At 42.7% G+C, this 24,217-nt stretch overlaps 13 protein-coding genes and 1 non-coding gene across 14 annotated transcripts; 4 read left to right on the top strand and 10 right to left on the bottom strand.

Annotated features, from left to right (window-relative positions):
* Window positions 1-2,011: 2,011 nt before the first annotated feature.
* V1516DRAFT_674640 (uncharacterized protein) lies at window positions 2,012-3,412 on the bottom strand. Its single transcript, XM_066922126.1, has 5 exons — window positions 3,219-3,412; window positions 2,978-3,096; window positions 2,721-2,928; window positions 2,579-2,659; window positions 2,012-2,515 (listed from the first exon to the last, which is right to left on the bottom strand). Exons 1-5 carry the CDS (start codon window positions 3,219-3,221, stop codon window positions 2,420-2,422), a joined length of 507 nt encoding a protein of 168 aa, XP_066777212.1. The 5' UTR covers window positions 3,222-3,412; the 3' UTR covers window positions 2,012-2,419.
* Window positions 3,407-5,685, top strand: V1516DRAFT_690970 (uncharacterized protein). Its single transcript, XM_066923840.1, has 4 exons — window positions 3,407-3,761; window positions 3,814-3,941; window positions 4,097-4,252; window positions 4,296-5,685. Exons 1-4 carry the CDS (start codon window positions 3,746-3,748, stop codon window positions 5,562-5,564), a joined length of 1,569 nt encoding a protein of 522 aa, XP_066777211.1. The 5' UTR covers window positions 3,407-3,745; the 3' UTR covers window positions 5,565-5,685.
* On the bottom strand, window positions 5,530-6,376 carry V1516DRAFT_674630 (uncharacterized protein). The gene is made up of 2 exons (XM_066922125.1): window positions 6,157-6,376; window positions 5,530-6,048 (listed from the first exon to the last, which is right to left on the bottom strand). The coding sequence occupies exons 1-2, from the start codon at window positions 6,232-6,234 to the stop codon at window positions 5,671-5,673; spliced, it is 456 nt and encodes a 151-aa protein (XP_066777210.1). The 5' UTR covers window positions 6,235-6,376; the 3' UTR covers window positions 5,530-5,670.
* A 574-nt stretch (window positions 6,377-6,950) lies between these two features.
* On the top strand, window positions 6,951-7,756 carry V1516DRAFT_695723 (histidine phosphatase superfamily; the record flags this gene model as incomplete). The annotated part of the gene is made up of 2 exons (XM_066924005.1): window positions 6,951-6,985; window positions 7,045-7,756. 2 exons carry the CDS (start codon window positions 6,951-6,953, stop codon window positions 7,754-7,756), a joined length of 747 nt encoding a protein of 248 aa, XP_066777209.1.
* A 74-nt stretch (window positions 7,757-7,830) lies between these two features.
* Window positions 7,831-9,321, bottom strand: V1516DRAFT_664135 (uncharacterized protein; the record flags this gene model as incomplete). Its single annotated transcript, XM_066920564.1, has 2 exons — window positions 7,831-9,236; window positions 9,303-9,321. 2 exons carry the CDS (start codon window positions 9,319-9,321, stop codon window positions 7,831-7,833), a joined length of 1,425 nt encoding a protein of 474 aa, XP_066777208.1.
* Window positions 9,322-10,721: 1,400 nt separating this feature from the next.
* V1516DRAFT_t39 lies at window positions 10,722-10,793 on the bottom strand. The gene has a single exon. It is a non-coding gene; the product is annotated as a tRNA-Asp (tRNA).
* A 1,008-nt stretch (window positions 10,794-11,801) lies between these two features.
* Window positions 11,802-12,878, bottom strand: V1516DRAFT_624640 (uncharacterized protein; the record flags this gene model as incomplete). The annotated part of the gene is made up of 2 exons (XM_066919675.1): window positions 11,802-12,319; window positions 12,404-12,878. The coding sequence occupies 2 exons, from the start codon at window positions 12,876-12,878 to the stop codon at window positions 11,802-11,804; spliced, it is 993 nt and encodes a 330-aa protein (XP_066777207.1).
* Window positions 12,879-13,013: 135 nt separating this feature from the next.
* Window positions 13,014-14,436, bottom strand: V1516DRAFT_674619 (integral peroxisomal membrane peroxin-domain-containing protein). Its single transcript, XM_066922124.1, has one exon. The coding sequence runs from the start codon at window positions 14,383-14,385 to the stop codon at window positions 13,096-13,098; it is 1,290 nt and encodes a 429-aa protein (XP_066777206.1). The 5' UTR covers window positions 14,386-14,436; the 3' UTR covers window positions 13,014-13,095.
* Window positions 14,437-14,557: 121 nt separating this feature from the next.
* V1516DRAFT_319299 (uncharacterized protein) lies at window positions 14,558-15,907 on the top strand. Its single transcript, XM_066918897.1, has one exon. It carries the CDS (start codon window positions 14,713-14,715, stop codon window positions 15,604-15,606), a length of 894 nt encoding a protein of 297 aa, XP_066777205.1. The 5' UTR covers window positions 14,558-14,712; the 3' UTR covers window positions 15,607-15,907.
* On the top strand, window positions 15,713-17,031 carry V1516DRAFT_674617 (endoplasmic reticulum vesicle transporter-domain-containing protein). The gene is made up of 3 exons (XM_066922123.1): window positions 15,713-15,902; window positions 15,951-16,589; window positions 16,641-17,031. The coding sequence occupies exons 1-3, from the start codon at window positions 15,764-15,766 to the stop codon at window positions 17,009-17,011; spliced, it is 1,149 nt and encodes a 382-aa protein (XP_066777204.1). The 5' UTR covers window positions 15,713-15,763; the 3' UTR covers window positions 17,012-17,031.
* V1516DRAFT_674613 (pyridoxal phosphate-dependent transferase) lies at window positions 17,001-18,569 on the bottom strand. The gene has a single exon (XM_066922122.1). The coding sequence runs from the start codon at window positions 18,494-18,496 to the stop codon at window positions 17,081-17,083; it is 1,416 nt and encodes a 471-aa protein (XP_066777203.1). The 5' UTR covers window positions 18,497-18,569; the 3' UTR covers window positions 17,001-17,080.
* A 196-nt stretch (window positions 18,570-18,765) lies between these two features.
* Window positions 18,766-20,061, bottom strand: V1516DRAFT_674610 (uncharacterized protein). The gene has a single exon (XM_066922121.1). The coding sequence runs from the start codon at window positions 19,781-19,783 to the stop codon at window positions 18,998-19,000; it is 786 nt and encodes a 261-aa protein (XP_066777202.1). The 5' UTR covers window positions 19,784-20,061; the 3' UTR covers window positions 18,766-18,997.
* A 66-nt stretch (window positions 20,062-20,127) lies between these two features.
* V1516DRAFT_674607 (UEV domain-containing protein) lies at window positions 20,128-21,788 on the bottom strand. The gene is made up of 3 exons (XM_066922120.1): window positions 21,651-21,788; window positions 21,504-21,591; window positions 20,128-21,432 (listed from the first exon to the last, which is right to left on the bottom strand). The coding sequence occupies exons 1-3, from the start codon at window positions 21,705-21,707 to the stop codon at window positions 20,291-20,293; spliced, it is 1,287 nt and encodes a 428-aa protein (XP_066777201.1). The 5' UTR covers window positions 21,708-21,788; the 3' UTR covers window positions 20,128-20,290.
* V1516DRAFT_674605 (uncharacterized protein) lies at window positions 21,778-24,215 on the bottom strand. Its single transcript, XM_066922119.1, has 5 exons — window positions 23,887-24,215; window positions 23,598-23,630; window positions 23,437-23,551; window positions 22,179-23,386; window positions 21,778-22,128 (listed from the first exon to the last, which is right to left on the bottom strand). Exons 1-5 carry the CDS (start codon window positions 23,920-23,922, stop codon window positions 22,060-22,062), a joined length of 1,461 nt encoding a protein of 486 aa, XP_066777200.1. The 5' UTR covers window positions 23,923-24,215; the 3' UTR covers window positions 21,778-22,059.
* Between the last annotated feature and the right edge of the window lie 2 nt (window positions 24,216-24,217).

Raw genomic sequence — 24,217 nt, 5'->3', positions numbered from 1 at the left:
GTTGAGGCAGATAAGATCACATGCAGGCAAAGTCGAGGTGGATCTGGCTGCGACATTAGCAGCTAGCCATGCCAGACCGAAAATTAATATAGCAGGAGAAGTTGTTGATTTCATACTATTTCACAATCAAAAGCACCGAGTAAAAATAGAGTGCGCGAAACAAAGAGGTGCAAGTAGAATTCGCGAGAAGAGAAATTAGAGCCCTTTATTATAATCGTTCAAGTCAGGGTCGAGATCGTTTTGAAGCTGTAAAGTGTAATGAAACATCACCAATTTGATTGGCAGAAGCCGAAAACAGGTCTAGGTGAATTCTGTGAGTACATCTGTCCAAGCATATCGTATATGATGAGAAAAACTCTATGACATATGAAAGCAAATCAACAGGGTGAAGGTCGAGAACTCTGTATGGAACTGAGCACAACTGATGATTGAGAGTGGAGACTCAATCATGAGACCAGAGTTGAAATCTGTGGCGCCAAGGAACAGACAGTTAAGATGAATAAAATTTCAAGAGAAAAACCGAGTCTTGGCTTATGGTAGCTGACCAATAAGGCCAAATGCGAGCTTTAAGTGGAAAAATATGGTGAGAAAATCATGCCGAAGTTACGGTCGGAGAACGTAATGGAGAAACTCAGGGGAACTAGAACTGATTGAGTCTGCCACCGAACTCTCAAGCCTCATTCCCCTCGATGGTAAACATAGCTTAAATAGTAAGTACCATTGTGCGATTATATTCGCAAATAGTTCAACAGGTAGACGATTATCTCATGGGATAATTGCCAAAACGTAGTAACCGATGAAAACAAAGGCTACACCGCAGGAACCAATGATTTAGGCAAGAAATGAACGTAGAAACAGGAAGGGTACGTAGGACACCAATAAGCTTGAGTTCAGAGACTAAATGGCGATGGTCTAGACAGCAAGATAAGAATCCGGTCTCGAACAATCTAAATAAGATAGATGAGATAAGACAAGCAATAAGAATGATTTCATGCTTGAATTTGTCTTAGTTTGAGATAATCAATCCCGTCGAATGATCTGATTGCTGGACAATGAATTTGGAGGTATATTGCGAAAGTAGCAGCCTTAGCTATGAAGCTTTAGAGCTGATCCGAGCCGACTGGCCGAAAGAAGGCTGGAAATTTGGTATCACGGACCAAACGCCACAACTGGAATCTAACTAAATTGACTTGGCGGACGGAGAAAAGAAGTTCAGATATCAAGCAGTTACCGTAGTAGAGGATTCAAGATGATATATGATAGTTCCGATTCGATGAAACAGAGGACCTTAACAAGCATGCGTTCAAAAGGTTGCCCATACTGAAATAGCTTCCGACTATAATAATGGAGATCAAAATATTATTTTCTTGGTACCAGAACTACTGTCAAGACACAAAGTCATTCTGGCAATTATTTAAGAATCAGCGTGCTGAATGACTAGATCCTCGGAGGTAAGAGGCCTTGACTAAAAGATGTCCGTACAAAATATGTGGGAATTCAGTCACTTTCAAAACTCCGACAACCAAGGAAAACATCGAATACGATTACGCAGCCACAGCCAGTTGGCAGCACTGGATCTGCTCACTTCAAGGAACAAATTGTGTGAAGTCTTCAATTCCGGGAAAGCCTCTTCTGCTGTGGCTCTGCCAAAATCTCTAATTTCCTAAATAAGCAACAGTGAGTAGACTTCAGACGACTTGAGCAGATCATACCATTCAGACAAACTGACCAGATCGAAAATGACGCAATTAACAAATTTTTATGCTACAACACTGATAATAATTGCATTCCAGTTTGCATTGAATTAATCTCTTGAACGCTTAGTTTCTCCGGATACTCCGAGGTCTAATTCTGTACGTGCTTGGCGGGACATGTTCTCTTCCGCTAATTCCACTCCCTTATGATTCCTCCGGCTTAACTCCTCATGCTCTTGAGTTGCCGGAGAAGGATATTTTAATACTGACAATGCACCTACGCGTATTATATTCACTGTATGTATTTATATACGTAAGCATATTTAAGTATCTCGGCTATAATGATTATTCTAGAGTGATTTCACAATGATAGCCTGCCGTGATACTCGGCGGTGTTCTGCACGCTTGCAACATACCACTGTTCATTCATGTTTGGATATAGCCACTCAGTTATATATCTACAATAGGATATGATCGTGTCCATCTTGGACATGATTTTACTAATCAAAATTTTGGATGACACGATGGTAGTCAGGAAGATAATCTAAACTATAGAGGCGACTGTTACACGGCAATTCAAAAGTGACTGTCTTTCGCTATAATATCAGATGTACTAAATATCTGGACGGTACTGTCTTTCATCTGTAATTGTGCCAGCATTAAGTTATAAAATTCCACTTAAGTTAACACGATTCATCTATTTAAATCTCATACGACCAGATTTTCTAAATATTCGTCAAAAACGCCTCAGCAACAAATCGTGCTCTTGCATTCAAAAACAGTTTCATTTCAGAGATTTCCTTGTCAACATCTTCCATGAACTAACATTATCAGTTCTCCATCTGATTGAATAAAATTTACCAAAGCATTAAAATTCGGCTCACCTGAATAATGAAATCTACAAGCTTATGCTTGAACATTTGCTCTGTGTGAAAGTTGGTGATCAAAAACGAAATATCATATCCCTAATGGTGTCAATAGCTATCTCACAAATAGTATATAGCACGTCCAGATGTTCAAGAATACCTTAATCGGCTTCCGTCGAAGTATAAAAAATGCTTCAGCTCGACCGGTCAAAAATCTCGTAAACTTGTGCACCAAAATATGCTCAATCTCGTCCGCCTGCTTGATCTTGATACTGATTCTTATCGAGTTGATACTTGGTTCAATTAATACTCGCTCGTTCTCATTTCTCGAAATAGTCAGCGGATTTAAAATGAGTTCGGGATTAGATCTGGCTTTGAATTAGATTCCATAGCATCCATACACAAACATAATCTTACTGAGCCTCAATTTCAGGCCGATTGTGTCTTTCGGCAACTTGTGACGAAAAGTTCTCAAGACACATTGATGCAGTCAAGGAGGTGCGAACACAATCAAGATATGGTCGTAGTGATTGAGACTATATTGATGAAATTAGTATTGATCGCTTACTACCGGAGTCCTCTTCAGCACGAATCCTTTGCTTCCTCATCATCCGATCACAATCCGACTCGATATCAGAACTTATCACTCTAAGCTTACCATCTTGCTTTACTTTATCTATTCCCTCGAGTTCCTGGACTTTTTATCTTTATATCCTCCTATCGACCTTCACTTGTTGATCTGCGGTCAACTCGCGTTTGGAACCCTGCTTAGCTGGCTGAGCAGGACCAAGCTGCCACAGTCCCCTTGATATTTGGGGTGACTGGCATGGCTTATTTAACACATGAATATAATACAAATTTATGCTATCACGTTACGGCTGACAAGCATTTGGTACTGTTTCGATGCTCCCTCCTGGAGCTCTGCTACCTAGCAAGACTTGGTAATTGGCAAAATACAGGCTTGATTTACAGACATTAGCAGATTGATTATTTAGTCTTAAGGCTATTTTTGATAATCTATTCGGTTTTATTGACTGCAGTGGTCTAGCACGTCTGCTATAGTCCAGATCTGGTTAAGGGTCTCCCTGTATACTCTGGTTTATTGGATCGATATCGGGTCATAGATATATCAGTTAACTTAGCGAGAAGTCATCGTCATATTGTATTAATATCTATCGATTAAAGATGACTATTCTTCCTAGTACGTATAAATATTTCACTTTCATGAATATCCAGTTTCTTACTATTGCCAGTTGTAATTCGCCATGCTGGCAAAAAGTACGATGTCGAAGTCGATCTCGACGAACCCGGCGAGGTTCTCAAATTCCAGCTTTTCAGTTTGACTGGAGTTGAACCCGATCGACAGAAAATTCTTGTCAAGGTATGAAGACGCATGCGTATATGCTGACCTTTCTACATACTAATTTTGCGGCGTTCGATGTCAACTTTTCATACTGTGCTCGAAGTGAAATCTTGCTTATCCAAGATTGATGTTCTTCAGCATGTTATAAGTTGATATGGACGTATTATCTATAGGGAGGACAATTAAAAAATGATGCAGATCTTAAATCGCTTGGTCTAAAACCAAATCAAGCGATTATGATGTTAGGTACTGCAGGTGACTTACCCAAGGAACCGTTAAAGAAGATGACCTTTGTGGAAGATCTTTCTGATAGCCAACTAGCTCAAGCAGTAAGTATTACTTTTGCCTGCCTACCAATGCTAATCATCTCAGACAAAAATTCCCATCGGACTTCAAAATCTTGGAAATACTTGTTACTTGAACTCGTCTCTGCAGTGTATAAGAATGATGCCCGAACTAACTGACGAATTGAACTCGTATCAGGTAGCTACAGCAGGGCCGTCTTCGGCCTCCTTATCAGCCGGATCTAGGGCAGAGCTCACAAAGCGTCTACGCGATTTGTATCGGGATATGAAAATGCAAACTACTCCCTACTACCCCATGGCATTTGTTGGTACTCTGCGGATAGTTTTTCCACAGTTTGCCGAACAGAGCGAGGGTCGATACAAGCAGCAGGATGCAGAAGAAGCATTTTCGCAGATTTTATCGGTTGTCAATTCCACTCTTAAGTTATCTAAGCCTTCTGAACAAACTTTTATTGAAAAGTACATGTCTGGAACTTTTACGACCGAGCTTTCTTGCGCTGAGACTGATGTCGAGCCAGTTGTGACGGGTACGGAAAATTTTTTGAAATTAGATTGTCATATCACGGGAGAAACGAACTTTTTGTCTGACGGTCTAAAGAGTTCCCTGTTGGAAACAATTGAGAAGCACAGCGATGCTCTTGGTCGTAATGCTCAGTTTCAGTTAAAAAAACGGATTGCACGATTGCCAAAGTATCTCATTGTGCATTTTGTTCGATTCTATTGGCGTAGAGATACTCAAAAAAAAAGTAAGATCTTGCGAAAGGTCACTTTTCCCTTCGAACTTGATGTAACTGATCTTTGCTCTGAGGAATTACGTCCGAAGCTTGTGAGTGTACGTGATAAGGTTCGCGATCTACGTAAGGCCCGAGAAGAAAAATTACGTGCAATCAAGCGAGCTCGAACGAATCTAAGTGATGATTCTAATTCCCCAGCCACCACTGGGTCTGCTCCGGGAAGTGAATATGATGCGGATATTACCCGCTTGGAATCCGAGGTTTCAGCAGCAGTTGATCCTGGACTAAAGCAAGATGACGGAGTCAATTCTAGTGGATTGTACGAATTAATTGGCATTATTTCTCACCAAGGCAAATCCGCAGACTCTGGCCATTATCAGTTTTGGAGTAAGCAAGAGACGGAAGAGGACGCTAAATCTGCGGTCGCATCTGGAAGCGGCGCGTTGACTGTTGGCACTACTAAACAAAAGGAAGAACCAAAATGGTGGAGATTTAACGACGATAAAGTTACTGTCGTTGAACAATCCAAGATCGAATCCATGGCTGGAGGCGGAGAAAGTGATTCTGCGCTTATCTTAATGTATCGTAGCATCAAATTTTAATTTGGATTCTTTTTCCACTATCTTTTGGCCATATTTATTGTCAATCATATAACAATTATTGATATTTAAATAAAATCCAACTGATCTATTCTGTTGTAAAGTTATTTTAATTGATCGTGCTCTCGAGTTTATCCTTGAACGTGTTGAACTCATCTAGACAGGCCAAAGGCTTCTTCGAATTCGATTGCAAGCATTTAATTAGTTCTTGTCGAGGCCCTTCGAAATCGACGTTTTTGCCTTCTTCAAGTTTTAATTTAAGTTTGTCCTGGCGGGCGGCAAGATGGGTTTTGAGAGAATTGATATCGTTAAGAATGTCTTGGGAGACAAATGAGGAAGATGAAGAAGTAGAGTGAAATGCAGGATTATCAATTTTGGTCCAAGCATCCGTGAGTGTCTTGCTTGCTTCTGCTTTGACGCTCTCGAGCTCCTTCTTGACGGATGATTCGACGACTAGAAGTTTATCTGCAGCACGACTAAAGTCGGACTACATAAGTTTGAGTTAGCAAAGAATTTGGCTTAAATATATCCAAGAAATCCATATTCAGAGCATTTCTTTTGATAATCTAGAATTATACGGGGAGATATATTATACCTGGGATTGACTCTCGAGAAATTGAGTGAGTTCCGGTGTCAACGACACGGACGAGGAAACTTCTGGCATCCCGCTCATGATTCTGTACCGCTATAGATCTATTATTCCCAATCTCTCGAAATCCAAGACGCGTTCACTAAAACACTAAATAATAGCTTGAATTTCGTTATTCCAACTAGAGCGTACAGATATATACTAATTACATATAAATCTAGAAGAGCCCTCGTCCACTCTGATGGCTTTCGAAGTTCCGAACTTGTCGATACAAAACACAAGGGCTTACATTCACAAACAGTCACGTGGAGATTTCAAGATTCAGGTTGATTGAAGCTTATGCATTAATCAGAATAAAAGATCGCTTTGGATTAATACAATAAAGTTCCGTAAATTGCTTCTCATGAATAGTATGGGTGACCGGCAATAATAGCGGTTTAGAAATTTGGAGTACTTATATGATCGTGGTTGGTAAGGAAGGTGAGGATCAGCAAGTCGTTTTTGTAATGTCATGGACGGTCGCCAGAGTAGGTAACGCAATATCAGATTAGTTGTAGAAAGTGAAAGAAGCTATTTATGTATATATAACTGTTCAAACAGGGAATTTGGACTTGGAAATGCATTAATGTATGTTAAATCACTCTCTCACTCATCCCAGCTTCATTAATTGAGTGGCCTGGACTTATCTAGACTATTAAGATTTAATTTACCCGAAAAAGCCGAAACATTCAATCGGGCTGAGTTTCTCAACAGCTTTTGTTTTTAATAACGTAAATCTGATGCAACTACTCGAGAGCATAATGGCAACTCCTCGCGTATTTATTGCTCGTCATGGGTATGGAAATTGAATACTTTTAGTGAGAACCGTAAAACGAACACTGACTAAACCCATAGTGAAACTGAGTGGTCATTGTCAGGCCAACATACTTCATATACCGATCTACCACTAACAGCTCGCGGAGAGAAACGTATTCTGGCTACTGCTGGAGCTCTAGTTGGAAAGGACCGCCTGATTGACCCGAATCATATTCTTAAAATCTACATTTCCCCGCGCCTTCGTGCGCGAAGGACTTTCCATTTATTGATGGGCTCTATTTTTGATGAGAAAAGTGACCGCGTTGTGATCGACGATCGCATTCAGGAATGGAATTATGGTGATTATGAAGGTCTTAAGACCGCACAAATTAGAGCACTTCGACGTGAACGAGGACTTGATTACGACGCAGACCCTGCTAATGGGAAGCCAGAGGGCCACGTTTGGAATATCTGGTCAGACGGCTGCGAAAATGGTGAAAGTCCTCAACAAATTACTGACCGACTAGACGAGATGATCGCTGAAATTCAGAATCTCCAACGTACGAATCAGACGAAAAAAAGAAAAGATATCTTGGTCATCGCTCACGGACATATTCTTCGCTCCTTTGCCATGCGCTGGGCTCGACGCGATATCTCTACAAACCCAGCGTTGCTACTTGAAGCAGGAGGTATTGGTGTCTTGAGTTATGAACATAATAATATCGATGAACCTGCTATTCTTCTTGGTGGTGCGTTTGTTGTCCCTGAGTCTACTGAAGAAGAAGACTCTGAAGAAGAAGACTCCAAATAAATCCAGCCTACTTTTGTTTTTGTTATTTACATATAGATTAAAATTATTACAGTTAAATTAGTCTTAGTTTCACATTATCCAAAATTATCGACTTTTTCATCAGAATCCCAATCCGAGTCATCTTTGTCCCAGTCCGAATCGCTATCATCATCATCTTGCTGTTGTACATCTGTTTCTTGATACGACGGCGCAGGTCCTTCATACGCGGGCGGCAGTACCATTTGTTCATCCATATCAAACAGATTCTCCGTAGCAACGGTGATTTCTCTCCAGACAGCAACTCGTTTGCTGCCGCTACCATTCAGTGACAACATAATCTCGGCCCTCAAACTGTGCGAAGTTCTCATGCTTCGAATCACAAAACTCGGAATAGTATCGCCCGTCTTCAAAAGCAGTGAGCACAGCTCAGTAGACTCGACTTTGAACATCGGTACTTCACTCTCCAATATTCGTGTCAACTTCAGCCGTCCACTATTGGAATCATTATCGATTGTAGCCACTGTAATATGTCTGACTTCTGGAATAGCGACTGCTGGACCTGCAGATCCAGTCGTCGTAGCAATAACCATTATCTTGACTGAGAGAACACTAATATCCAAAATACCATCTATCTTATTATAGTTATCCACATCAACTCCAATCCACAAATCTATTGAAAACGGAATATCAAGAGTAACTTTCGCGTGGTTCTCATAACCTAACTTCGCTCTGATTGGTACGCCAACCATCATTTGGTCCTTCGATCCAAGTGCCATCAACTGTCGTAAATTAGAAGCCTTAGGCAAAGCACCAGTAACAAAATAAGATTTCGGCAGCTTGTTACATCTTGCAGAAAGTACTGTTCTGTTTTCTCGGATATCTTGGACGACTGGCTGACTCAGTAAAACACTAGACCGAATTACCGTGGCAGGTACAAGCTGTATTCCACTCCTAGACGTCTTGTTTCGTCTAAAAATGCCGTCACGAACCGCAACGGCTCGAATCGAATATTTGATACTGAATCGAGTCGACTTCGGAGTACGCGGGGGGAGAGGCATGGTTGTCATTCCTCGAGTTGTCTCGACTGCTCGTGCGTGACCACATCGCTGATATCGTTTATGGCCATCCTCAAACAGAGAATAAGGGCAAGCGGAATGAGTTGGTACGAGAATGGAAAATGGTATTTCGTTCAATCCTACTTTTAGACTTGACACTGCGTGTGCGGACAAGTGCAGATTTTGTTTTTTCTTCGAAGAATTTGTTAAAGGTGCGCTTGAAGAGGCAGTACCTTCAATCTGTGTCGCATCGTATAATCCTATTCGCATATTGACGTGGATATGAATCTCAATATATGTACCGCCACTTCCAGATGAATGGCATTGGGTCATGGAAAATCCTTTAAGTTGCACATATAGCTGGGTCGGAAAATCATTGGCGTTGTCCACCATGAGACGAATAACTCCATCGAAAGGTTGTCCAGCGCAAGCAATCGGAGAATTTACTAAAATACTAAGTTAGACTGTCGTTCATTATCATAATCGCAAATATAGCTTGAGCAAATACATACATTCCAGGTTTAGTCGCATCGCGCTCAGTCTTATCTGAGAGCGCAAGGGCAAAGCTGGATTTAGCCAAAGATTGTCTTTAGACAGTCGTCGACACGAAGATACTGGTACTTTGGGAGATTGGAGTTCTGAGAGATATAAGTAGCTTGACAACAGCCTTTATTAATCAGATATTTACAATAGTCCTGAATAATCATCCCTAGCGCAGTCAGTCTCGACCACAATGATTCATCAAGCCTATTAGTCACTCAAATCCTGGCTAACTAGAGGCAAGATAATCTTACAAGTTTCCAGATTTTAATATTTATTGGCCTTCTCGAAGACCGTCGGCTTCAACTCCGTTTACATGCTCACGTTCTTAGAACCCCCTGACTACGCCATTGCAACCCAAAAGAACAAAGTCATCGAATCCCTTAACAATCCCCACAATCTCGACTCTTCAATTATTGAGCTGAATGACATTTGTATATCGGGCAGGAGAAAGATGTTAGTTCTAGTTAGATTCTTTTAGATTGCGAATGGTTTGCCAAAGTATCTCCAATTATTATTAAATTGAATATTTACTTGAGAGAATTTTTACTGAATTGTTCAAGCAATATGTTACAAAATTCTCCGGAGGGCTAACTCCTCCGGAGCAATAACCTAAACTACCTTTGTGTCCTTCTATCGACGTCATCAAATATCTTTTTGCATCTAACCAATCTTACCAAACTTTGTCAACGAAAAATAATCTGTAGAAGTTTCCTCCTCCGAAATCTTCTAGGTATAAGTATTCAGATCCCTATTTATTGCTTTAGCCTCGACTTCCCGAAGATCAGATGGATTCTCATGTACAAAGAACTTCTCCGGCGGCTGGCTTAGCTCCGAAGTGTACTACGTTGTAGTCGTCTTTTACTCATATCAATTCTACTTCCTAGATTCATATATTCTCAATCTTTCCACCAAGAGGACTTCAGAAAAATTCCTCCGGCGGCTAGGCTCCTCCGGCGCTAGTTATGTATCTGGGATATCAGTATGTTCCCACTCTGAAATCATCTTTTAGAGCTTCGGTTTGTCTATGAGTTAATTGTTTGCCACGCTGTATATCCTCTCACTGTTGTGGTAAGTCCACCGATCTCATTCTTGAACCTTTCATAATTCGTATTCTTTCCTTCCATATGCTGTATTAGAGTGCGCGATTATTGAATATATCAGTTTGTAGGATTCAAACCGCACTTGCGTAATAAATTGGCCTTGTACTACCTCAGGTTCTCTTCCAAAATTCATATTCTCCAGGTAAATTCTTTTCCAACACCATAGATGCTCTCATCTTTTTCAGGGCTTCGGAATACGTATCCTGACTAAATATTCAAACAATTTCGTAATGAAAGCTTAACAAGTCAATGGATTTTGGCTGATCAAAATGAAACAAACAAAAAAAGCTCGGTAACGGGGAATTGAACCCCGGTCCCCCGCGTGACAGGCGGAAATTCTAGCCACTAAACTATTACCGAATAATTGTTGTCAATATTATTTCGTACTTAGTTAATCGTCTTTTGTGGAATGATTTACCTGTTTTTACCTGTTGAACCAGTTTGTCAGTGTCGTACTTAGTAGGAGATATATTAAGAGATTTATATCACTGAGGGCAGCGAACTTCGTTAAATGTAAATAATTGCTAAATTGACAAATTATCAGTGGACTTTATGAAAATGAATTGAACAAATTAGCAATTCTACAAGGCGAGATCTAGTTATAACTTGAGCAAGTATGGAAACGTGCATTAGTAAACTCTAGATTTGTGCATCAATCGCTTCAACTCTGCTTCTGTAAGAACGAACCGTTAGATGTAATTTGGAATGCGTGCGAATTCATCAATTTAGTTTTGTCATCAAGTAGATCAAACCAGCACAATACAGCAAGCATACAAAATCTCTTAGATTAAATAGAATCGCAAATCAAATGCCCAACAGGCGTGGAGCCATTTAAAAATGTCTCATTGAATCACTATGATCCGAAATCATCTAATTTTCTCTGCAATATTTGTTCTTCAGATATCTAATTGCTATGTTCATGTTCATGTCTGAAAAAGCGTTGCTGATATTTGATTAATTGTATATATGCCGCTGTTTCCTTTACGGAAACAACGCAACTTTGCGATAACACAGCCATCTTTATGATCGCGAGGCACTGATAGTTTGATCTACTGCTTTCATGCACATACCCTGAGGCGGGCGGTTCAAACGAGAGGTAGACGAGTAACATAATTATTGACGAACTGGACGGAAGATCAATAGATTTTTAGTATGCAATGTAGCTTTACTACACCATAGGTCAGAAGAAACAATAAAGATTTATAAATTAATGGTTGATTGGTTACTGTCATATCCATGAAGATCAGCAGCGAGTGATACGATCACATATTAGTACAGGACTTGTGGAAAGGCATATCACTTAAGATCATTGTTATGCAAGGTAATATATAACGACAAAAACTTCCCATACGAGAACGAGACACAAACTTATGAGCGAGGAATACTCAACTCTTCTATTGCTCTTCGCAGCTTAGCGATATCTATGTCTTCTCCGTTGACCTCTGCAATGCCATCGCTTATATCCTGATCCTCAGAGGATATTTCAGCAGCAGCAGTATCTGCGCTTCCGATGCCCGTGAGATGAGCTAAAAGGGCTTTCAGTCTTCGAACAGTGGTCTGTCTTACGGTTTCCGTAACGTCAGCAGCCGGACCTAGTCCCTCCATATCATTGAACTCATTCGTGGCGTACATCCGTCCGCAGGACGAAGATGCAGAAGAGAAACTGGAGGCTTTCAAGGTATACTCTCTGATTCGCTTCCGTAAGCGTTCGTAATCGATTTGATCGCTGCGAGAGGCAAATCTAGTCGTTGATTTATACCAATACATCGAGTCGTCGCCGTCAATGTCTGTCTGGACAAGAGAATTGGTCACGGAGGGAGTCCAGTGCAAAGGTGCATTACTGTTTGGAACTCCGCGAGCGCGCTCTGTAGCTTCCCTTTCAGCAACTTCTGCAGTAATAGATTTCCCCGAGTCGGTCATCATAGATCGTAGCGGTGTCGGCTGAGGATATCTCGGAGCGGTAGGTAGACTTGAGATCTCAGGAGGAATGAGCACGGCAGAGTCAAGGTTGCCTCGACTGTATTCGGCAATCCAGTCGGCGTCCGTAAACGCGTTTGTTGGTAGAGGATATCCCTTGTTTGTATCTAGTGGCATAGCTGGTACACAGGGTGTTGGGGGTAACAAGGGTGAATCTGAATAGAGATATGGGTCTTCAACACTAGTCGCTGGGAATTTTGGCTTCTCAGTGGTAATACCTCCGCCAGCGCGGTAAACTAGTCGTTTCGTAAAGGCTTCGGGTGAAAAGTCAGCCGAGTACTCATCGTCGGGAAGTTGCGCATCCAAGGCAGTCAGTTCTCGAAATGTTGAGGGATTCTTGTATGACTTCGAGCTGCTGGAGTTCGTCGAGCTGGGTAAGTTCGACTTCACATTATTATATTCGTGGCCGCCCGAATGAAGATGGGATGCCAAAGAGTCCAATACTGACGGTCCACATGCTGCCACCATTTCTGCGATGAACGCAAGTCGACTGAATTTAGCAAAGTATTTGAAGCCTTATCAAAGCTGCTTCGGTAATGAACCACTTCATCATGTAGCCAGGTATAGTCTTCAAAGCCCAGTCTAGATGTGCGTTTAAGGGATTGGTACTGGATATAGTGTATTTAAGATAAATAGGATAAAAGTTTATTTATGATATAATATGAGGAGGGATACGATAATACTATTAGACAACTTCAGTTACTGATTGCCGTTCACATGCTCGAGTCCAGCGTCGTCGCCGCCATTCTCCTCGTCGCTGGTCACTGGTCATATCGTAGACCCATTTTGACCCTGAATCAACTTGTACAGAAACAATGCTCTGCTGTGCCACCCATTCTTCAGGTCGCAAATCGAGCTTCCAAATTGAATCATTAACATATCGCCAACCATCTGGTGGTAATGTTTCATCCAAGAATCGGACTCCCTGAGGTCGCTGCTGGGCAAGGCGGACTCCCGACATTGGCTCATAGGGCGAGGAACAAAACAACCAATCGTCCCATTCATCAACGTCAATGTTGTGTTGCCGCTGAAGTTCGTATATCTCGACATGGCGGATCTCTGGAGGCTCGTCAACGACGATTTCGCGGTCAACAAATTGGCTAAATATACCAGCCAACTTCCTTTCCTTTGGCGACAGGTAAGTCTCATGCGATTTGATGAGAGCCCGACGTACAAGAGGATGGCCCGTACTGACAACGAGCCAACCTACAACTAAAAAAATGACTCGCCAGGGAATATAAGGAGCTAGGAAAAAAAGTACTGTAGACAAAACTAGCAGCGTCAAAAAAACCCCAGACGAATATTGTTCGTCCTTGAAGTTTGTGGGTCGCGAAAGTAACCCGACGACAGCATCGTACAACTTGACAATATCATCCATCATATTTTGAAGGTCACGCATATTCATAAAAAAATCCCAAGAGAGTTCAGGGACAGGTTTGAGTTCCGCAGCATCCGCTATTGGTGGTCCAGTAGATGGTACAGGAAATGCAGGGAGAGGAGAAGGTGGAGGAGGGTGTCGCTGAACATAAGCTGGGACCATAACTCCAAACAGAATGAAAGCAAATGGAAGTACGACCAATAAAAACGGATGTAGACAGACAAACGAATAAACTGCCAAAAAAGAAAGTGTATGAGTTGTCTTTCTCCATGTAAAGATGCGAAACATTCGATATTGAAAATTGAAAATTACACCCACTCGAGAATTTAACCGTGTAAAATTCCTAGCCATAACAGGCACAGAAAATGGTGGTCGGTTCTTCTGATCTTGAAGTCGCTCTGCTAGAGTGCGATCTGAAACTGTCGAAGCTTCCGTCATTGTCGGCAGAGCAGCGGAAAACAGGCGTTCCATTAGTTTATCGGTCAGATTCGGAAATCCTGACGACTGTTGCGCGGAGGCTTCGACAGTTTCTTCAGAGCCGTAAAGCATATCTTTCAAAGCCGCAAATTCGCGGAATGACCGCGGAGCGTAGTTCATATCTGTATATAGAACCTGTGTTTCATTATAATCGCTTATAGTAGTCTCAGTTTACTCCAAATATTTAAATTTGAATCTAATAAGATCGTGACTATATCCCAATGGTCCCGATGCCATGTGATGAAAGTCACATGATGTCACATGACTGAGTTTTGCAAACATAATTTTCGTATTTTGATTTTTAATATTCTGTGGTCTTTTTTTTTTTTGGTAAAAATCGCCTAGTTTAATAGTTAGATTAGAAGTTATTGTGAACATCGGAAACCTGTAATAGTCAGCTTAGTGTGATCGGCGGAAAACCTCTTCCTTCACCGAGATCCGTCAAAGATGTCTCCAATATCGACGCCATCTCCGCGATGTTCGCCTCTAGTTCTTGCACGCACGACTGCGACATCTACGACTACATCGCCGTCATTTTCTGGTAATTGGCAGTCTTCGGTGGGACTACGAGAGGCCCCATCGCCACTCTTGCTAGCGACGTCACCGTCAAGCATAAGCAGTTCACCATCTTACTTGTCTCTTTCGGCGGCAGTTTCGTTGGCACCCGCAACCGGACAGTGTCAAGCGAGTACAAGTCCTGAGCACTCGCCCCTACTTGCTGCTTCGAGCTCCACGACTACTCCATATCCGCGGCAGTCGATGAAGTCGCGAAAACCGATCTTGAACGTTTCGATGCCATCGCCACCTCGACTGGCAAATCCAGGTCTTCCACGACACCGATTTTATGCTGCAGCTGCCGTCGCAGCAGCGGCCGGAAATACTGGAAATACAAGTCTCAGTTCAGGACTGACACCAGCACTAGAGACGGACTCGCCCTATCTGGGACCGGTAGGGTCACCGTCTGGGCCAGTAACGCCCATGCAGCTTGCAGACGAGGAGTTTCCGTTTCCAAATTCAGCAGTGTCGCCAACGAACATTAATAGTGTCCAAGGAAGTTCTTATAACGTTAGCTGGCTCCAGCAGCAGCGAATGAACACAATTTACAACTCACGGCCTTCGTCGCCGTATTCGCGATCGTCTAGGATCGGCGCGGGCGAATTCTACACCGCGACCTCATTCTTAACCTCGAATGGGAATTTGCCAGCAAACGCAGGTGATGCAAACACTCGATGGACTTCGACCCCAGTCTCACCAATCTCGCCATTATCGCCGACCATTTCAGAAAATGGGATCGTGGATGTGGAAGAATTGGATGATTTACGAATGGATGGTTTAAATTGATCATATGGAGATGGTTTTTGTATTTGTAGGCGTGGAATTTGCATTTTGATGTATTGAAGGATTTAATGGCGTTGATGATTGTATCGTATTGAGCAGATTTGGAGCATTTGAATTAATATATCATTTCATTTGATATTGTATTTGTATTAATTTGGAGATGCCCATTCCAATAGTAGTAGTACGCGTACAGTGGGACATAAGAACAAGTCATCGACTACACAACTTTGTTCAAATTTACCTGCCAGCAATGTTTTCCGATAATTTGACGCAAAGAGTGCGGACTTTCGATGCCTTTCGTAAGTATTTTGCAATTGTTATCAAGAATTTAAACTGAACAGTGGTAGCTAAGGTATCGACGACTTATAGTCGACGTTCGTCGCAAGGAGGTGCGACGACAATATTACTGACTGTATTCTGTCTGTATTTAATCTGGTCCGAACTCGGCAGTTACTTGACTGGTCTTGAAGACCATCAGTTCAAAGTCGAAGATCATGTTGGCTGGGATATGCAAATGAATTTTGATATTACGGTAGCAATGCCTTGCGTGACGTTGCATGTGAATGTGCAAGACGTTGCAGGAGACAGGGTTCTGGCGAGTGAGCTGATTGAGATGGAACCAACGGAGTTTGATCTGAGAAACACACATGAGCTTACATTAGAAAGCCGTGCAGATTCAGAATTGGATGACAATCTCGAGACAGTTTTTCGCCGTGCGAAAGTTGCAAAGAAATTTTCGAAAACTAAGAAGTTCCATCACCCACTTTCAGAAGCTTGCAGGATCTATGGCTCACTTAACGTAAACAAAGTCGAAGGCGATTTCCACATCACAGCTAAAAACTATGCCTATCCAGACCGTGAATCGGGTTCGTATTTCGCACAGGAGGCGCTGAATTTCTCTCATGTTATTGATGAGTTTTCGTTTGGAGAGTTTTATCCGAAGTTGGAGAATCCTCTTGATGGCGTTGCTGCGTTGTTAGATCAACGTGAGTTCTATGGATCTCGAGATTCGCAATTACAAATTACTGATTTTTTAGATATGTTTCGGTATCAGTATTATCTGTCAATCGTTCCAACAACATATGTAGGCTACGGCGGTCGGAAAGTAGTCCACACAAACCAATATGCCGTCACCGAACAGCCTACTCCTCGAGTCAATCCTACGCATCCGCCAGGTATTTTCTTTAAGTACACAATTGAGCCCTTGGGTATGACGATAACGGAGCGTCGGACACCATTCATTCAGTTTCTTGTCCGACTTATCAATGTCTTGGGCGGCGTTGTAGTTTGCACTGGCTGGTTATATCCATTATTGGACAGTGCGTGGGAAAAATGGGTGACAAGAGGAAAGTCAGTTCCTCATGACACCCAAACTATGTTAGATACAGGGCTTAAACGTGAAGACTAAATATATTTAAATATCCCAAATAATTATATGCAGTGGAGAGTGCAGCTATTGCGGAAAAAGAAAGAGAAACTAATGCTGGGACCACTCAATTGAGTCCAAGTCAATACCTTCCTGAACCATTTCCCATAGCGGTGAAAGCTCGCGCAGAAAAGTAACACGCGCTCGAACAGCTTCCAATACATAATCAATCTCGGCCTCTGTTGTAAACCGGCCAATCCCAAACCGGATACTTGAATGTGCCAATGCATCGTCTGCTCCTAGCGCTCGAAGTACATACGAAGGTTCAAGAGAGGACGAAGTACAGGCGGAACCGGATGAAAGTGCAATGTCTTTCAATGCCATGAGTAATGATTCACCTTCCACGTACGCAAACGAAATGTTCACGCAGCCAGGATAATGATGGTCTGGATCGCCGTTGCGAATCGTGTGCTCCATTGATAGTAAGCCCTCAGTTAATCTCTTAGATAGCCTTGAGATATGTTCAGAGTCATAGGCCATCTCTTGTTTCGCAAGTCGACAAGCTTCGCCGAATCCAGCAATAAGCGGAGCTGCAAGAGTCCCGGAACGCAAACCTCGTTCCTGACCACCCCCAGAAATAATTGGATCCAAACGAACGCGTGGGCGACGACGAACATAACAGGCTCCAATACCTTTTGGTCCGTAGATTTTATGACCAGAGATCGACATCAGATCGACATTCCATTTGTTGACGTCGACAGGAATCTTGCCAACAGCCTGAGCGGCATCGGTGTGAAAAAAAACTTTATGCTTTCTGCAGATTTTCCCGATCTCCTCAATCGGTTGGATGACACCAATCTCATTGTTGACAGTCATCACAGAGACAAGAGAAGTATCGGGACGAATTTCAGCTTCGAGTTGCTGGAGATCAACAAGACCGTTGGCTTTGACAGGCAGATAGGTGACTTCGAAACCTTCATCTTGTAAATGACGGCATGAGTCTAGCACGCACTTGTGTTCTGTCTGCGTCGTGATGATGTGTCGCTTCTTCGCTTTGTAAAACCGGGCAACACCTTTCACACTCATGTTGTTACATTCTGTGGCCCCCGACGTAAAGATAATTTCCTTAGGATCTGCACCAATCAAACTAGCCACATGTTCACGGGCTTTTTCGACAGCAGTATCAGTTTCCCAACCGTATGCGTGTGTGCGCGAGTGCGGATTACCGTAGAGTCCAGTGTAGAACTGTAACATGACGTCCAGAACTCGCGGGTCCATTGGTGTCGTCGCCTGCATATCGAGATAAATCGGTCGGCGGTCCGACTCAACAGCGTCAGAGAAGTCTGCAGACTTGAGTAAATCAGATACGTCTGCCGACGGAGCAGTCACGATCGGCGTGGTCAATGATGCCGATGTTGCTGGCTCGGTGGCAACCGCACGTAAGACTGCGGACTTGTTGGCGTATGTACGTCGCAATGATAGACGCGAAGTTCGTGTCAGACACGCTCTTGTAAACTGAGCCTTCATTTTGATTGCTATTTACTTGAATCCGAGTGGAATCTGAGTTTATAGCAGTTAGTCCTTGAACAATTGTGTGTTGACGACTTGAATTAAGAATATCAGATTTATTGGTCTATGGTAAGCAGAACTATATCCGTTGGGATTAACGAACTAGTTCGATTAAGGCACAATTGTGTAAGTATTTTAGGTATATGCCGGAATGTCAGAATCAATGGTCAATCTACCATAAATATCCAGATTTATAAGCGAAGCTAGTTATAATAGTATAATATTGCGATACTCTAGGACTGAAATTATTTTTAAAGAAGTTTACTGGCCAAAAAGAAAGGATTTTCGAAATCACAATGCTAACTTCTGCCGGAGATAACCCAAATAGGGAATTGGCCGGATATGCGGTTCCCCTATCTGATGGCTGATAATCTGATATGACGGGAGTAGTAATTTGAATAATAATTAGAAATTTAAATTCATTATTAAATTAAGTTGAAGCTTAAATAGAACAAAAAGCTAAATAAAAAACCAAAGACCAAATCCAGCAGCAAGGGCAGCACCAGCGACCCCAGCATTCGAGCCTGCAGCTTGATTCGAAGCAGCGGTAGTCTGCAGAGACTGGGAGGAGGACGAAGACGACGGCGCGATGTAATTGTAGATGACTGTCGTGCTTGTTATAGTTGAGATTGGCTTGCCGTTAGACTGGACGGTAGAAAGAAAGACAGAGGTCGAAACCGCAGTTAAGTCTGAGCTGGCAAAAGTGGTAGTTATTGTAGAGGAGTCACTTGAGGTCGCGGACGAGGTTCCGTTTACAGCTCTGCGGATTCGAGGCTGCCGAAGCTGTTGACGTGAAAGATTTTCCATAATTTTCTTGTCCGAGTCTTCCCCAATATTCAAATGCGCACGCAGACCGTCCATTACCGGTGCATGATTTCGATGATGGTGATGTTCTTTCGTCCATAGCAGGCCCGCAAACCAGTCTTTCAGAGCAGTCAGTCTCGGGGAACTGTCGGTATGCGACGACGGCGACGGCGAAGATCGCCACTGAGCTGATCCATGGCAGTTCGGAACGATTTGACCTTTATCGAGTTCATGACGAACAAATCCCACTTGGGGATCGACCAAGGAGTCTTGCATGCGATGTTCACTCTCTTCATGCTCCATCTGATCCTGATAACCATTTACGTCGGAAGATCCAGAAACAAAAAGACCTTGACTGTCAGTTTCAGATTTGCTTCCGCGAACTTGTTGGACTAGAGCCAAGACAGCGACCAGAACACTCAGTAACAATAGTGATCTCATTCTGAATTTAATATGGTTTCGATACGGTTCTGTTCTATATTCTCTAAGATATAATAGTTCTTGTCCGCAGCCTGGTCTCGTTATTATGACGTCAAGGGCTATTCAAGACCTAAAGACAATACCACTCTATTAAATATACCTTGAATAATATGAAGCTGTGACGCAGAAACCGGCAAATAGTAAAATATCTGTTTCAAAAGTGATCCGTGATATTTGGATTACAATAAAGCACAAGAAATTTGAAAATTCTAAGCAGCAATAGCATGTGTAGCACGGTCTTGAATCTGCGGCGAGTTGCCGGATTTGGAAGAAGTTACTTTCTACGGAAGTTCTATTTTTATACTGTACCAATATATATTGACTTATCTCATAGTAAAATATTTAAACAATAGTGCGATATCTTTGCCTTGTACGAATTCACAGTGATTTGTGATATAATTGTAAGATGCGTCTAGAAGCTGTCTGTGTCTTCTTCTTGTACCTTCTGCACCATACCAAGGTGAATTACTATTGCAAGCCGGTCGAAGCAGCAATTTTCTTCACCAAAGCCCGTTTTAAGAATTGCTCCCGCGCAAGCGTTCGAGTATGTTTTAAAAATATATCCAAAGAGATTCGTTCACGGTCCAGCGCCTTGCCGAGAACATATATAGTATCGTTTATAGCCAAATCATCTGCTGCCAATTCGTACACTTGATTAAACACTGCAGCCTCTGCGGTGATTAATTCGTCGACATTTACCTGGCTTTGTTTATGCGCCTCTGAAATCACTTTTTCAGCGCGTGACAATCTGTCAATTAAAAATTTTTTGTTTCGATTCGAAGCGTCAGTGATCCGCTCGAGCTCCGATTTCTCTCTCGCCAAATTAGCTTCCGTTTGTGATAGCATTTCAAGCGTGCTTTTCAGCTGTTCGCTTTGTTTCTGCAGATCAGGCTGAGAGGCAGTGGCTTTGCGTTGCAAGGCCACACCAACTTCGTTAAGCAAGTTTATATGTTCAGGATGCATCGGCAGCGGAGGTCCGGTCGCAGGAGTCAGTTCCTCAGCCGTAGATTCGTCAAGAAGGTTCGATAATTCACCGACAGATGTAGACAGAGCCACCTGAAGTTGGGATGTAGATTGTGGAAACGGTGCAGTCGATAGCAGAGGCGGTGACAGAACTGGCTGTATAGGAGATGCTGGTCCCTGTTTAGAAGATATCTCTCGGGAAATCCTGGAAGAATATGCAGAGTTTGTCTGGGCTACTTCTCGTGCCGCCTCTGGCTGTAATGGATGTACAGATGGCTGAGAAGGCATTAAAGACTGCAACGGAAGTAGTGGAGGATTTGAAGGAGCTTGTGCCTGCACAGGCTTCCCGTACACAGGCGGTTCCTTTGAAAACACATCGATTAATATCCCAGTTACTTCAACAAGACTACTCGACTGCGGATTCCAGTACGACAGATATGGATGGTAAATCTTCCCATTCGTATCGACATGGTTGCCTGGCCGGATATTCATGTTTGCCGTTGGCGTCACAAAGCCAAATGGCGCTTGTAGTGGGAACTCATGGGGTATCCAGATCGACACTGGAATATGATATACCGTCGACCGAAATGAAGCGGGTAAAGTTCCGTGTAAATTGAGCAGCAACTGAGATCTTCCGTCCTCAAAAGCTAAAAGGTCAATTTTGATTCTGCAATTCGTTCATACGTCTGAACTCCTCTGAGATCAATTTAATACTTACTGTGAACACTCGTCCGCGGATGTAACGACGGATAAGTTTGTAAAACTTTAACAGTTTCTGTGAATGTTCTATTAACGTCGTGGTATTCCTTATGCCGTCAGTATCTCTATCAATTGCTGAATCCTTTGATTTCTTCGTATTTCTCACCTGAACTAGAACCCGATGAAGCCATTCCAGCGTCTGTTGCGGAACTGCTCGTGACATTCTCAGACTTCCACCCACCGACAATTACTAGTAAAAGTTCAAACAAAATAGAACCTTATCGGAAAGAATAGCTAGAATTACTTGGTTGAGCAGAGCAGATTCCTATGAACTAGCAGTGGTCCCAAGTGGACTACCTACTAGCCTAACCCACGTAACGATAATATATGATAACGTAAAATAGATAAATTATAACAAAAGAAATGAACTTAATTAATAAAAAGAGTTACAATACATATGCAATATCAAACATCAATAAATCAATAAATCAATAAATCAGTAAATCAGTAAATCAACGAATGCCTCAACTCTGCCAAGTCACAACTAGAAATCAGTCTAACGTACATCTCACTCTTCACCCTAATTGAACGTAATTGCCTGGAAACACTCCTTGATATCCGTTCAATTTTCCTGTCCACCATCCCTATACATGTCAATACGTAACTCCAGTTCAGTGCAGTGTAAAAAACTTACATTAGGATCGGCCGTTCGCTGAACAATTTCAATCCTATCACCTGCATTGAACGTCAGATCGCCGTCTGCCTGTGCAGCATAGGCGTACAATGCAGTGCAATACTCTACTCCGGAAGCAGGCGCACTTCCGGGAGTCGGTGCAGTTACGACTGGGGCAGTTTGCTTCTCCGGTGGATAACCTGCATACTGCAAACCGGCCGGCTGCTGATAAGAAGGCGGTGCTCCCGTAGCTGATACGGGAGATGCTGTAGTGCTGTAAGGTGCCGTGGCAGCAGGCTGACCGTAAGCAGTGGGAGCAGGATACGTGGCAGAATACTGAGTAGTTGTCGGCGAAGCGTATCCGTTCATAGCCGCCTGTTGAGCATATTCTCCGCCTTGCTGATATTCCGCGTATCCCGGCTGTGCATATGGCGGGGGAGCGTTAGGATCACTGTAAATGGATCCTACTGGACTTAAACCAGGCGTTGGCGATACTCCAGCTGCTCCAGGAGCTCCAGGAGCTCCAGGGGCTCCACGACGAAAACGAGGATCTGAAAGTTTTTTCTTAGAACGATTGATCGAAAACTTTGTCAGCGGAATTGCTTCTGCAATTTCTTGAATATTGCCTCGCTTAGCCGTGAATGCGGTCTCAATATCTTCCTGCGAGCTCATATTAAAATACTTGATGTCGTTTGAATTCATGCGCTCGTAGAGGGTGTAGAAAATATTCAGCTGCATATAATAGAACGACTGGAATAAGGGCCGGATGAACTCAGTCTCGAGTTGAAATAGACGCGGAAGATCCTGTTTGAGCATGTCATTGAAATAGTTGTACTCCTGCTGGGCAACTTCGTAGTCGTTTTCATATTTATACATTTGCTTTTCGTCTTTTAGAGTACGATCTTTCTTATCTTGAAGCTTTTTCAGAGAGGAATGATGACGGTCGAGATCGAGCTGTTTATGAGATCGCTTGACAATGAGTTTCCGGATATGTTTGATGATCTCGAGCATCTCATCAGCGGGCTTCACAATACGTGAGTCCAACATTTCCAATTCTGGCTTGAGAGTTTCCTGCAAATCCTGGACGATCGCTCGGTACTGCTCGCAGGCAGCGATACCTTCTGGATTACCCTCAGGAATGGTGGCATTGGGATCCGAGGCACGGCCAGATATAGGGTTATAAATTTCTTCAATAGCTTGTGAAAATTCAATCTGATGTGTCAACATGGCTTGATAAGTTAGCAGAAAATAGTGCGTTATATATGAGAGCGAGACGTACAGTTGATAGCATCATAATATTTCGATGACTCGTCGTGGAGCTTCTTTGTTTCAATCTCAAGTTCTTTGAATCTTCTTTCGGCATCAATGAACACGGCATCTTTAGTGATCTCGCCCTGATCAAATTAAACTTAGTCCCAAACTCGGCCATATTTGACTTACAATGTTCATTTTCTGCTTGAGATTCTGAGGGGCCTGGCTGAGTGTTAGCGACATGGATCCGGAACTAATACGAGTACATGCAGATCTAGAACAAAACGAGCACTAACTGCAGAATCTAGAAAAATGCACAATAGATTTGTCTGTGTCCCAAGTGGTCTCTCATTTAGTGCTACCCACAGCAGTGAGAGAGCAACTAAGTTCGCATAGGAAGGAAGACTTCGGACAAGATTCCAGTACGCAGCAAACCCGCATCACGACAAAAATATTAAAAATGATTGCGAAGACATACCCTGACCACCGATTTCTGGATTCCTTTCCACGACATGGCTGATACTATAAAACAATAGCCCGATTAAACGCTAGAAACTTTCAAATTCTGCCGGCAAAACAGATCTCACTTGCACCGAATCACCACGATAAACCAGCGAGATGACAGGAACAATCTCGACAATACTCTTCGACAACGACCCTGCGATCAAGAACTGTGTAATTACGTAATTATACTGTATCACCGTGAACAGTTTTCGCAAATCAGCTTCTTCTTATTATTAACGTGCTGTTTTGTGCTCTCGATGTTGTCGAGAGTTCAAAGCAATTACCGCGCTCCGTCCGTCGTCCGC

This window comes from Lipomyces oligophaga (assembly GCF_038497815.1).
Source record: "Lipomyces oligophaga strain CBS 7107 unplaced genomic scaffold V1516scaffold_4, whole genome shotgun sequence".
NCBI lineage: Eukaryota > Fungi > Ascomycota > Lipomycetes > Lipomycetales > Lipomycetaceae > Lipomyces > [Lipomyces] oligophaga.
The sequence above is the reverse complement of the archived record's forward strand: the minus strand, read 5'-3'. Positions and strand labels throughout refer to the sequence as shown.